This window comes from Eupeodes corollae, chromosome 3, assembly GCF_945859685.1.
Source record: "Eupeodes corollae chromosome 3, idEupCoro1.1, whole genome shotgun sequence".
In the NCBI taxonomy this organism is placed as follows: domain Eukaryota; kingdom Metazoa; phylum Arthropoda; class Insecta; order Diptera; family Syrphidae; genus Eupeodes; species Eupeodes corollae.
This window is the reverse complement of record NC_079149.1, coordinates 628,480-642,175: the sequence shown is the minus strand read 5'-3', so window position 1 is coordinate 642,175 and position 13,696 is coordinate 628,480. Positions and strand designations below refer to the sequence as shown.

Sequence of the window (13,696 nt, the reverse complement as noted above, 5' to 3'; positions counted from 1 at the left end):
TATAATCAAATACTATAATATAAAATGCACACCAGTTCCTATAGCTTACTTACTTACTTAAGGTGGCGCTACAGTTCTGTACTACAGTACCCAACAAACTTCTCCATCTATCTCGGTTGATTATAAATAAGGGCTTTATTTTTTCAGAGCAGAAATAGAACCCATCTTTGTGCAGCTATTTTAAGATCTCAAAAACTGCTCAACAATTTTTATAAATTTCGTTTATTAAATATTAACTTTTAAAATGTTGCGTTAAAAACGCCTTTTCAAGACATTTCTGACTTCTCTGTACTTAATGTTAATCGTCATAACATCTTATAAAAGGAATGTATACTATAAATTCAAGAATCGTTACTTGCTCCTTATCAACCGATTTTCCATAAATATATATTTTCTAAAATGTCCTTAAATTATGTTTTAATTTATTGCCAATAGAATAAAGAATATATTAACTCGTCTAAGCATTCAATAAAATAGAAACACATGTTGTTTCAAGTTCCCATAGGAAGTTATTGTAATCGCTCAGATTTGTCTAATTGGAAATTTTGACGTTTCTCGACGTTTCAAAGTCACTAGAATCGAAATAAAATAGTCACCTCGAACAATTTACGAACAAAAACAATTTTATCTCCTAGATAAACAACGAAGAATAACGTTTTTGACATATGGTCAAATCGAATTGACAGTTTTGTTTAAAATCTATACCAAAAGTTGGTAAAAATTGATTTTTGACTCAAATATCTTTTAAAAATTTAAGATATTGGAAAATATTGTTTTCGACGTTCAGTAAAATTTGTATGAGAATTCAACAGTCAATTTTTGTTTTATAAAAATTAAGATCTATAAAGAAATGTACGCAAAGTTTTTAAAAATTGATTTGATTGATTGATATTCTTGAGATCTCGGAAAAATTGAAGGTATTGACTTCATAATAATAAATGTTAGAAATCTTCAAAAAATGCTATTAAAATGAGTAAAAATTGGGTTTCCACTAAAAAACTCCTTAAAAAAAATGTTTTCATTAAATGCAAAATATTGTTGGTAATGTTTATTTAATTTCTTTAAAAAATCCAACTAACAAAGATTTTAAGCAAGCACGAAAAACAACAAATATAACAAAAAATTAGTTTTCGGCTCAAGTGGTAGGAAAAAAAAGAAATATTTGTATGACCATTTTGGTAAATTTTTAAACAAGACAATTTAACAGACTCTTTTTTCTTTTAATTTTTATCTTTGATATGTGCAAACAGTCTCAACCCTCCAATGCAGTTTTTATCCTTAAAATATTTTTCTTCTAATCTCCATAAACCTCTTGGCATATGAATAGGAAGATTTTTTTCATCCAAAGCAGCATCCTTTGCAAAATAGGTTCCCTTGAAAAAAAGTGTGTCCTTAATTCGAAATTAAATTTGGAGTATCAGATAAATTACCTTTGGAATTGGACATAGTCCTTCAGCTGGTATTTCAGGAAAATTTGTATGTCCCTTAAATGTTGGTTCAATGTATTTCTTATAAGTTGTATTATGAAATATACACATGGGAACTTTTTCAAGTTGAAATGGTTGCTTAATAAAGTGACTATTTGCAAATGGACTGTATGCGGTAGTTATCCCTCTCTGTTGAAGCAGATTTTCAAAATAAAAACATCCTTAAATTATTCGATATTGAAATGTTAAAGTTACCGAAAAAGAATCATCCATATCAACTTCGTATGTAAAATTTCCACTTATAAAATAATTTGAACCTTTCCGAGATACTTTCCATTCGGAAAAATTAACAAGGTCTTCTCTATCTCCTTTGATAGATTCCATTCGATCTAAAATTATCAAATAATCGAGTTCACACAACTAAAAAATAAGTAAGTTAGAATTCAAATAATTTTCATAAAGTCCATGAAATTAAACTCACCACATTAAACCAGTAGCAGGTGCAAACATAGAATAAAACAAATAAATAATCTTGTGTCCACATTTTCCAGCTTCGGATAATTGACTAACAGAAAAAACTTAGTTGTGAAAACTTTGATGTGTTAATGCAATAGATTTTGTAGAATTTAAATAATTGTTTGGCTTTGGCGAATTCTGCTGTCGATCTTATCATATCATTAATACAATTATTCCATGTTCATGATTGTATTAAATTGTTAATTACAAATTACAGCAATAAACATATATATGTAATATGGCAAAAATGTAGCTACATGTTATGCGCCTAATTTAATAATTCTTCTAGAAAATACTGGAAACAAAATATCGTGTATTTGATAGAAAGCTATACGACTTGATGAGCCTTAATCCCAATTTATCAAAAAAAAGTAACAAATCTCTTGAATTGTAGTTACATTTCGTCAAAGCTCTTTTGAATCTGTTTTTAAACATGTATCTACAATTAGATAACGCAACAGTCCGCTGAGGGCCTAGTGACTTAAACCTCTCGACTATTCCTGCTCTAGAGTTATGTTGTCAGCGATGAAGGGGATCAATAATTTTAAGCCGAATTCGAAAGACTAATTTGAGAAAGCAATTTTAATGACCAAAAATTACTTTTCGAGGATTAAATGCTCATGTGTCCGAGTGTACCACTGAATTAACTGATAATTGTTCCCTAAAATTATTATTTTTACTGTATAATTTTTGAAGGAAAAACAATACAAATAGATAACACATTGTTATAGTAGCGTTATGATCAATTTTTTAGTAAAACTACAAAATTAAATGGAAATAACATTTGTATCATTTCGTCAGTAAAATGATTCTGAAATATTATGTTATTGTGTTAATAGTGTTGAGTAAATTTTTAATAAAATTTAGTACATCTTCAGAAAAAAACTTAGTAGTGTTTCAATTACAATCGAAACCAATAAAAATTTCTTGCTAATCTGGCGCAACGGCCAAGACACGAACCTGACTGCAAGGAAATAAAAAAACTAAAAAAAGAACTGAGAAAGCAAAATACCGACTTCCAACGGAAGGTGACTCATTTTACCAAACATAGAAAACGAATTACTTGCTGAAATGTATTATGGTCACATCAGAAATAGAAACTCAGTACAACAACACTAAGACTGGTCCTACAGCCAGCGACTCCGGATGACTATATGACTGGCACTGTTGCCACTGCCATGCCGATGGCGATGGCGTGCCAAAGCTTTTTGTCTTTTTTGGTGGTTGTTTGCTGTTAGCTGTTTTCTTGCCCCGCTGGTTTTTAGCAGCTCATTTTTGCAAGGCAATCAGCTGGCGTAATGAAGGTGGAACACTGCAACGATCAAGAGCTATCAAAACATTGTACATGAGCAATTACTGGGAGCGTACGTCAGAGACATACATATAAGTCTGCTATTCCTCTATATAAGATTGCCCATACCCACCTGTAGAATTTGACAAGTTTTATTGGCAGAAAGTATTTGTTGAGGAAGGAATTTGAGTTTTTGAGTTTTTGAGCTTATTTTTGTTATTTTTTTCTGTTTTCGTTTCACAACCAGTTCTTCATCTATTTTAAAAATTTGTATCTCAATTTATAGATGGTCAAGGCGATTAAAATAAGCATACATAGATTCAAATGGTAGATGATGATGGACAGGGAAGTGATATTACTACCTACATAACTTCTTTTTCGACTCCCCGGTATTCATGTTTGAATCTTTTTTTTGTTGATAACGATCGATTAGAAAGAGTTCCAGCGGGTAATTAAAACTAGCTTGAAATGATTCCCGTTTGTTAAACTTGTATCGCTGGATATTCTGGAGTTCAGTTTTATACTGAAACATGCATCTACTACACAAAAGAGTGTTCGTACCTGTTCGTTTAAAATTATAGAATGTCATTAAATTAAGGTCTCATTTTTTATACAAAACAAAATGTCTTTGAATTGTACCTTGTTAAAATTTTAATACATTTTGAAATTTTACCTATTGACGCATTTTTTTGTGTTTGATTATTTTTTTGAATAGTTTAGAATTGTTAACGTGAATTTAAACAGTGATTAAATAATATAACAATATTGTATGAAGAATGAAGTAATGCAGGATTGTATTTTATTTGTTTTAATTATTTTCACATGAATTTTTTGTTCTAGTTGTATTTAAAATTTTAAAGAAATCAAAATTCGAATTTGAAATCAATATTACACGACAAATAATATAACAAAAACTATGAATTCTTTTAGTTATTTTCCTACATTTACTTATATCAACAGATTAATCAAAATAAATCTTGACTCGAATTTAAAACATGCAAATTGTACTTTTCTTCTTTTTTTTTATAAATGGTTATTTAAATTTATTTATGAATAAGTTTAAGAACAATAATTTCTTAAATTTAGTGTCATAATGTTTTTAATCAAACTTTATTGGTTATTCTAGCAAACATTGCCAGACCACCAACACATTTACCGTCCTTCTGAAATATTTGTTCCAACTTCCATAAACCTTTTGGAGCATGATCCGGAAGCAAGTCTTCGTCAAGCAGTAAATCTTTTAAATAATAGTTTCCCTATAAATTAATTAATCGAAATTAATTACATATTATTAAAAAAAAAAAACAAAGAAAAATCAAAGTGTTACTTTAGGTAGCGGACAAATGCCTTCTTCAGGAATAATAGGAAAATCGGTGTGTCCTTCAATCCAAGGTTGTCCGTATTTCCTGTAAAAAGTTTTGAAAAATTCACAAATAGTTGATTGTTGGACTGTGTATGGATGTGCTCGAAATTGACTAGTTCCACCTGGACTATAAGTTGTTTTAACCATATGCTGTTGATGAAATATAATTCTTGAAATTTTCTTATAACAGAACGATATTCATACCATGACATCTTCACCCAAATCTTGGGGATAAATCATATTTCCGTTAACAACGTATTTTTCACCTCGCCCAGGCCGAGTAAGACGTACGGCAGAATAATCAACCAAAGTTTGTTCTTCTCCTTTTATTGCTTCAATACGTTCGAACTCAAAATCGTAGTCCCTCGTACACTAAAATAACATTTATTGTCAACTTAGTTGCATTTTATTTTATAAATATTAAAAATAATACCAAGGAGCTACCAAAAGTTCCTAAGATCAAAAGTAGGCTTTTTAATTTGTGCATTATTGTTGAAATTTTAAAACAAACTTTGAATTTCCAGAGCATCATATTTGCTTTTATATTGGAAAATAAATTATTTTAATATGTGTTAATGATTGTATCAAATTATTTATCGATTCTTGTTATCATTAGCATTGAACATTTACATTTCGAAAAACTTATAAAAGTGCTTTATTTAACAAGCAAAATGTGTAGTTGGTATAGATAATCTCACGTGTGATAATGTTTTCACGAATAATAACTATTTTCAAGGTATTTTCGAGAATCAATTTTAATAATTTTGAGCTAATTTACTTTGTAACTTTGTTTTTTTTTTTTTTTTGCATGTGAACACATTTTTTATTAATAATAAATGCTTAGATCTTAAACTGATCTATAAACTGAATTTTATAGTCAAATAAGATGAGTCGGTCGATTGTGTCCCGAAAATTAAAAATACTAACGATTTCTTCACTTTATTTCTTTTACAAAAATTCGATTTTTCCTAATTTTCACACGATTGATTAAAATGTTACTCAAGCCACCTAAAGCTAAAGTAGATATTGTTTTAGGACGCTAAAATTGATTCGATTAATTTATATAACGTCTAGTTTCTTATATTTGAATTAAATAAGTCCGTTCCTCAGATTTAGGTTTGTTTGATATTTTTTTGTTCATGAACTGTCACTGTTGAGACGTCTTGAGATGCACAGTTTTTATTGGAAGAACATATTGTATTTCAATAGCTTGGAAAGAAATAAGATATGTATTTGTTGAATATAAAAACTATATATAGCCAAATATTTTGAAATTCGTGAAGTAATAAAAGCTTTAACCCTTTACTGCATGGTGGCTCATTTATGAGCCAAACCGTATTTTTGTCGATATTTTCCAGTTTTCAACTAATTCTGTTGTTTTGTACATACAGTGTGAAATTAGTAACATGAACGCTCTAAATTTTATTGATAAACGTTATCTGTGAACGAGTTTCGGCAACTAATTTTTCCGTCAAACTCGTCACAAAGGGTGCAGTAGGAGAAATGCGTTTTTGAGAAATTCAAAATTGTATAAAAAATATAAATATAAAATGTAGTGATTGAAAAAAAATATACCAAGAAAGCAAATAATATAAATATTATTGACAATATGAAGTTTTTCGATTTTATGAAGTAACAAGTACTTATAAGTTGAAAAAACGGTTTGGATCAAATATGGCACACCATGCAGAAATATACGTTCATTTGAACCAACATGCAATAAGAGCACAAAAGTTAAATATTTTTTTTTACCTACATTCATACATATTTACGTGATATGGACCCACATCGGTTTTACGGAGGTATCCATACTACTATCCAAAATTTTCCCGACAACAGCAGTGACGAAGATCTATCGGATGATGAGCACGAGGTGAACAAAAATCTTCCGCCTCTATATATTCCAGAGTCTGATGAATCCGATTGGGAATTAGAGGATAATATTCCTCTATCCCAGATGATACCTCCCTCAAGTAGAAGTGCGAGAGCTGAAAAACACCGATGGCGGGATGGGTTTTTGGAAAAAGGTGATCATGAAACCGCATTCACAGGTGATACGACATTACCTGAGGAAATAAGGAGCTTGGATACGCCAGTACAATTCTACAAGTACTTGTTTACAGACGAAATGTTCAAATATATAGAGCAAGAAACTATCCGATACTCCTGTGAAAAACGTCCCGAAAAGATTGCCCATATTACAGCAATGAAACATGAACAGTTTGTTGGAATATGCCTGTACATGTCCATCGTACAGTTACCATCAACTAGGTTTTATTGGAATGAAAGCCTAGGTTACCCAAAAATTAACTCTGTAATGGCATGTAACCGTTTCGAAGAAATAAAAAAATTCATACATTTCAACACCAACTCGACGCAAGTACCCAAAGGACAACCAGGACATGATCCCCTTCAAAAAAATAAGACCATTCTTGGACCAAACAAGGCAGAGACTCCTTACTGTCCCCAGAGAAGAGTATATGGCAGTAGATGAACAAATCATACCAACCAAAAGCATATCATCTATGCGGCAATATAACCCAAAAAAAACAACACAAATGGGGATATAAATATTTTGTTCTCAGTGGTAGCTCTGGATTCAGCTACGACTTTGAACTTTATACTGGAGCCCAAGGACATGTACAGTTGGTAACCGATTTGCCAAAGATAAGTACATCCAGTGACGTTGTTGTTCGACTGGTGAGAACTATTCCCGACGGATTCAACTACAAATTATTCTTTGACAACTGGTACACGTCCTTACCGCTGTTGACTTATCTTGCAAAGAAAGCGATTTTACCGCTAGGAACAATAAAAGCCAATCGGATTCCGGGATATAAAGTTCCTACCGAAAAGGAATTGAAAAAAAAGGAAGAGGTCCAACTGTGGAAAAACTGGTGACAATTGATAACCTGGATATTTCTGTAGTAACATGGTTTGACAACAGAATTGTGAACCTTGCTTCGACATATATCGGCAGCAAACCGTCTTCTGAAGTCCAACGCTTCAACAAAAAAGAAAAGAGCTACCAAACTGTATCATGTCCAAAAGCTGTCATGGCATATAATCGGCATATGGGTGGAGTTGATCTGTTGGATGCTCTTCTTGGCTACTATAGAATACAAATTAGATCAACAAAATTTTACCACAGAATATTCTTCCACATGATCGACATGACAGCCGTGAATGCGTGGCTATTGTACAGACGAACGCTTGATGGTTCTGAGGCGTGGCTGCCACTAGCAGATTTTAAGTGCGCGGTAGCCGAAGATTTATGCCATGCCAGCAAACCAAGTACAACAAACAAACGTGGACGACCCTCTTATGTCATGGAGAATAATCTACAATTGAAGAAATTGAAGGGACCTGTTGCCATAATGCCATCGCAGGACGTTCGATTAGATCAATTAGATCACCTTCCTGTTTGGACCACAAGAAAGCGGTGTAAAGTTCCAGACTGCCCTGGAAGATCTTATGTGGAGTGCCGAAAATTCAAAGTAAATCTTTGTTTGAATGAGAAAAGGAACTGTTTCACGATATTCCATACTACATAATTTTTTGAATAAATAATTGATTTAATTTATTGAAAAATGTTTTGTTCCATTTCTGCTCAATGTGCCATATATGATCCAAACCGGAAATCGCAAAATTCTCCACTTTTTTCTCAAAAAAATCTAAATTCCTGAAACACGTGTTTTTTTAATTATAATTAACTATCACATATATTTTTTTCATGAAGAAAAAAAAATCATGCAGTAAGGGGTTAATGTCTATAAAATTTAAAACATATTTTTCCAGATGAAAAATTTTGATAAAAAAGGAGAATATCTAGTTTAGTTTTCCATATACATGAAGGTACTGAATATCTTTAGTTAAACATGTTTATTCTTCAGTTCTAACTATGTATACATCATCTTCAAAAAAACTTAAAAATAATTGGGCTATTATTTTTAAAAATTGCTTTTATTCAATATCTTTATGTGGCTTTATTTCTACAATCCTGATAAACTTCGAAACATATTCTAAACCAATTTCACCGAAATTCTTGCCAGAATTGTCAAGCCTCCAATTATTTTTCCATTTCTCTCAATTTTCTGCACCATTTTCCATAAGCCTTTGGGAGCATGCATTGGTAAAATAGTTCCATTCAGGATTGACATATCTTTTATGTACCAGCTTCCCTGTTAAGTTTTAGAATACCTTCAAAATACAAATATTTAATGCGTATATGTATCGGAATCTTAAACTTACCTTTGGTAGAGGACATCTCCCTTCTTTAGGTACATCCGGAAAATCTGTGTGACCCTTTATCCAAGGCTGCCCGTATTGTCTGTAGATAGTTTTGAAAAATTCACAAATGGAAGATTTTTGAACGGTGTATGGATGAGTACGAAAAAGGGTACTTCCATCGGCGCTGTAAGTTGTGGTAACCGTATGCTGAAAGACAAATGTACCTTTGTACCTATTTCAATTTAAAAAAAAGAAATCTCAGTTACTTACTAGTACATCTTCTCCAAGATCATCGTGATATGTCAACCTGCCATTGAGGAAATAGTCTTCACCTCTTCTGCTTAACCGAACAATGTTTTCAACTAAAGTTTCCTCATCACCTGGAATTCCTTCAATACGCTCGAATTCGATCTCATAATTCATCATGCCCTTCAATATTACAGCAAATAGATATTCAATATAATTTCTATTCAAAAAGTAAAAGAATAAAGTCACCAAAATAATTCGAAAATTCCCTAAGAACAAAATAATTGTTCCTAACGCGTGCATGGTACAGGCATCTGTTTCAAACGTAATTAATGAAATTATAAGAGCATCTTACCACTTTTATAACTGGCGTTTTGTAACTTTAATACAATCATTAAGTCCTGAAAAAAGTTATCGTTCTTTTAAATCATTCACAAAAACGTGGCTATATTAATTACCCTATGATAACCGTTTTTTAGTTCATATTGTTGCGAAATGATGTGATAAATTATGAAATAGAAAATTCTCGCTACAGTGCTGTGAGGAAGTGTTTTATTTAATCACCCTGAATGGTGCCGTGAAATAAGACCATTTTTCAAAATTTGGAATCACCTTCAAAATAATTTGGTCTTCTTTCACTTGGCCTTATCTTACGGCACAACTTTCAACTAAATCTTTTGCTGATATGGATAAATGAAAATCTTTATCCAACAAACTTTTAATTGTAAAGTATTTGAAATAAAAGCTTGCTCTTGTCACCTTACTCACGAAAGTCTTTATTACCGTCTTGACTCAATTAAAAAATGTGTCTCAGAAATTTTCAGAGTTACTCATCCATACAAATATTAAGGGAAACTTAAAAAACTCTATTAAATAAAATACTGTATTACTTTATTGTAAAACAAACTTTAGACACACTGTACATATATGTACAGATTTTATTAGAACTGTTTTTGTTTTAACATACTCGAATAACCCAAACCATTACTAATCAGATTCCTCTATGGAAAGGTGCATTGCTATTGCAATTTAAATGACTATAACAAGGTTTTTAATTATATTATTAGATTATGATAACATATAATTTTTATTGTGTCATTTGAAGTTAAAAATGAAAGCTTAAAATATCATATTGTATAATAACCGAGATACATTGATTTTTTCAAATGTGACAAAGAAAATCAAAGTTTATCGGTTATCCTACCATACATTGCCAGACCACCGACGCATTTACCATTCCTTTCAAATATTTGCTCAAACTTCCACCATCCTCTGGGAGCATGACTTGGAATTTTATCTGAGTCAAACAATAAATCCTTTACATAATATTTTCCCTATAAATAAATGTAAAATAATAATAAATCATAATTTTCCCATGAAAAAAATTAAAGTCTTACTTTTGGTATTGGACAGATTCCCTCCTCCGGAATAATAGGGAAATCTGTATGTCCTGCAATCCACGGTTGACCGTACTCTCTGTAAAATGTTTTGAAAAATTCACAAGCTGTCGATTTCTGTACTGTGTACGGATGTACACGGAATTGACTAGTTCCAGATGCACTGTAAGTTGTTTTAATCTCATGCTGTGGATGAAGTAAAATGCTTGAAATTTTAGTTTGACAACTGTCAAAATATTCATACCATGATATCTTCACCTAAGTCTTCACTTATAATATTGAAGCCATTTGCGACATAACTTTCACCACGCCCAGGCCTACTAAGGCGAACGCCGGAATAATCAATTAGAGTTTCTTCTTCACCTTTTATAGCCTCAATACGTTCTAACTCAAAATTGAAGTCGCTTCCACTCTTAAATACAAAGTAATGTAAATTTCATAAAATTCAAAAAATGTACATAAAATTACCAAAGAACTACCAAAAATCCCTAAAAGTAAAATGAGGATTTTAAATGTTTGCATTATTGTTGCAAATTATAAACAAACTATGGGTTTGTTGGCAATACAATAAGCTTTTATAATAGAAGAAAAATAAATAGTTTTAACTTGTGTAAAGAAGATTCCATCTAATCCTTTTATCGGTAGTAAAAATCACTAACAATAAACATTTAAATTTCAACACCGATTATTTGTTTTACTGGAGTGTTTTATTTAACAAGCTAAATGAAATTATAAAAGATTATCTCATGTATGATGATGTCTTTGGGAAAGGCTATAATTATTTTCCATTTAAATGGAAAGATACGGCTTTCAAGGTACAAAAACTACAAGTGTTTTTGAAATCTTGTCGTGTTTCGATTTGCAACAATTTTAGGGAACAATGTTTTTCATTTCAAACCAATTTATTTAATAACTTAATTTGTTTTGCTTATTACAAATGCTCAAATCCCTATAATGCAAAATTTGTTGACAAAAGCATGGGTACTAAATAAAAATAACAAATGGGAGTCAAATGATTTTATAACTTTTCAACAGATTTTTCCGATGTCTGACAAAATTTGTATTATATATTTTTCTATCATATCTTGTTTTGACTTTTTTCACTCGGGTTTTACTGATTCTAACAACCGAAGTAAATATAAATGAATAACGAAGCTTTTAATAAAAGTTAATCTGTGTCCATATGGTTCCTTAATACGATTTTTAGTCCTTGAGTGTTGTTTGTCTGAAGTTTGACACAAATCAGTACAATATTTTTGCAAACAGATTTTTTTTAAATATAATTTTCGAAACAATTATTTTTGGTTGAACTTGGCCTTTCTAATAATAGAAACATAGCCATTATTAGAAACAATAATCTTTGATAGACAGTAAGTATCGTATAAATATTATTGATTTAATAATCATTAAAACTTTTATGTTTTCTTTATCACATATCGCCTACAGCTTTGTACAAAAAACAACAGACTTGTAGTACTTAATCAAGTCAAATAAAACCATTACCATCGAGGTCATTTAATGAGGCCAAGTACCAAAAAGCATTTGTCCATTGCGGTGACTTATATTTCGTGAGGTGGGACTCAAAATCAACACCGAAAGTCGACCTTATTTCAAGTGCAAGAGTACAGTAGGGAGACCGTCGTCGTCGAAGGAATTAATTTTGGATTTTATAGTTGTTTACCTACCACAAGAATGTTCTTTTGTTTTTACTTATTTTTGGTTCTGAAACAATAAATTAGACTGACGAACGCCCAAACGGAATGCAAATGAACTAAACGACAACGACTGTTGCGACATGGGGCGGAAAATGTTTTCACTTTTTTTTTATTTTGGTTCAGTTTTGATTAGTTATTCTTTATTGTTTATTCGTAGAAGTAAAAGGTTTAACAAATTGGGTCCACCATTGCGCAGGTGTTAATGGCGTAATAATGAACAAATAAAAACTATAAAATAAAATACTCTGAGCAAACGATCAGCTTAGTTATTGAACACCTTTTCAAGATAGAAATACATAAATTGAGATTATCTCTGTCTCTTATCCACCAGGTCTTAAGCCAGGTATGGATAAAGAGGCTTAAGCTAGCATTAGACAGTGTGCAAAAAATATGCAAATTCTTAAAATTAAACTTGATGAAAAATACCTCTTAAAGCGACACCTCTGGTGTTTTCAGTTAAAGCCAATATTTTTGAATATTATTATAATGGTGGAATTTTTTCCAAGGATTGTTCTTTATGATCTTAAGACACGTTTTCGCGTAGTTTTTTTAGACCTTATTTTTACGTTTATTGTAAAGAGTATATTTTACGAATTCCATAGTTATTCAATAGATGCAATTTATTTAAATTATAACATTTTGAAAAAGTTTTATCTAACTTATATCTTTTCGAGGAAGGTATAATTCTTGGTGCATTCCCGGTTATTACAATATTTTCATACTTTATTATTCGGTTAACATCAGAAACTACCTACCTGCAACTTACCTTTTGTAACATAAAAAAAATACTTTTATATACAACCCAAATAAAAAACATAAATAAATGTACCTGTTTTGATTGAGATCAATCATTGTTACTGTAATACGACCTAATCCGATCAAAAATATTAGGTATGAAGCGTCCAGCTTTACCTAGTCATGCAAGACATGACGAGGTAGTCGATTAATCATTTTATGAAATTTTAAAATTTATCAGTTTGATGAGAAATTGGAAAAAATGGGAATATTGTCGGGTGTAAGGAGGATTAGCATCGGAAAAGAAAGAGGAGTAAGTAATTGTATCTCATAAAAATGGAACAAAATTTTACATTAGACAATTTTGTAGGTGTATAGACATTATTATAAAACCATTAGAGTGGTGATGGATTTAATCTTATAAAAGTTAGAGATAAGCATAGTTATAGAGTCCTGGAATTATTCAAATTCATTTTAATGAAAATAGTTGTAAAGATAAGTATTTGTGCAAACAAAAAAGTTTAGATAAATCAGTTATAAAATTTCACAGAGATGAAAACATCGTAAATAATAAGAAGTTTGTTCTCTAATCGGCTTTAAAAGTTGTCACTTAAAAACTCATCTAGCTCTTAAATAGCTTAGAATTGGCAAATGATATTATATTTAAAAAAAAATGCAATTTGCATTCAAAATTGAAAACAATTGTCATGCTTATAAATACAAGGTGGTTTTGATCAATCAATTTAATCAAATTTGAAAGTTCCCTGAGTGTAGTT

At 30.9% G+C, this 13,696-nt stretch overlaps 5 protein-coding genes across 7 annotated transcripts in view; 1 reads left to right on the top strand and 4 right to left on the bottom strand.

The window, feature by feature from the left end:
• Nucleotides 1-13,696, top strand: part of LOC129951704 (rho GTPase-activating protein conundrum) — a 73,796-nt gene that overhangs the window by 37,898 nt on the left and 22,202 nt on the right. The window lies entirely within an intron of this gene.
• Nucleotides 1,025-2,057, bottom strand: LOC129951706 (uncharacterized). The gene is made up of 4 exons (XM_056064002.1): nucleotides 1,909-2,057; nucleotides 1,683-1,847; nucleotides 1,431-1,616; nucleotides 1,025-1,373 (listed from the first exon to the last, which is right to left on the bottom strand). The coding sequence occupies exons 1-4, from the start codon at nucleotides 1,969-1,971 to the stop codon at nucleotides 1,221-1,223; spliced, it is 567 nt and encodes a 188-aa protein (XP_055919977.1). The 5' UTR covers nucleotides 1,972-2,057; the 3' UTR covers nucleotides 1,025-1,220.
• On the bottom strand, nucleotides 4,222-5,179 carry LOC129951705 (uncharacterized). Its single transcript, XM_056064001.1, has 4 exons — nucleotides 5,031-5,179; nucleotides 4,802-4,969; nucleotides 4,562-4,747; nucleotides 4,222-4,490 (listed from the first exon to the last, which is right to left on the bottom strand). Exons 1-4 carry the CDS (start codon nucleotides 5,127-5,129, stop codon nucleotides 4,338-4,340), a joined length of 606 nt encoding a protein of 201 aa, XP_055919976.1. The 5' UTR covers nucleotides 5,130-5,179; the 3' UTR covers nucleotides 4,222-4,337.
• LOC129951711 (uncharacterized) lies at nucleotides 8,538-9,469 on the bottom strand. The gene is made up of 4 exons (XM_056064008.1): nucleotides 9,323-9,469; nucleotides 9,098-9,256; nucleotides 8,849-9,034; nucleotides 8,538-8,778 (listed from the first exon to the last, which is right to left on the bottom strand). Exons 1-4 carry the CDS (start codon nucleotides 9,374-9,376, stop codon nucleotides 8,620-8,622), a joined length of 558 nt encoding a protein of 185 aa, XP_055919983.1. The 5' UTR covers nucleotides 9,377-9,469; the 3' UTR covers nucleotides 8,538-8,619.
• On the bottom strand, nucleotides 9,943-11,086 carry LOC129951709 (uncharacterized). Its single transcript, XM_056064005.1, has 4 exons — nucleotides 10,939-11,086; nucleotides 10,715-10,882; nucleotides 10,471-10,656; nucleotides 9,943-10,407 (listed from the first exon to the last, which is right to left on the bottom strand). The coding sequence occupies exons 1-4, from the start codon at nucleotides 10,990-10,992 to the stop codon at nucleotides 10,255-10,257; spliced, it is 561 nt and encodes a 186-aa protein (XP_055919980.1). The 5' UTR covers nucleotides 10,993-11,086; the 3' UTR covers nucleotides 9,943-10,254.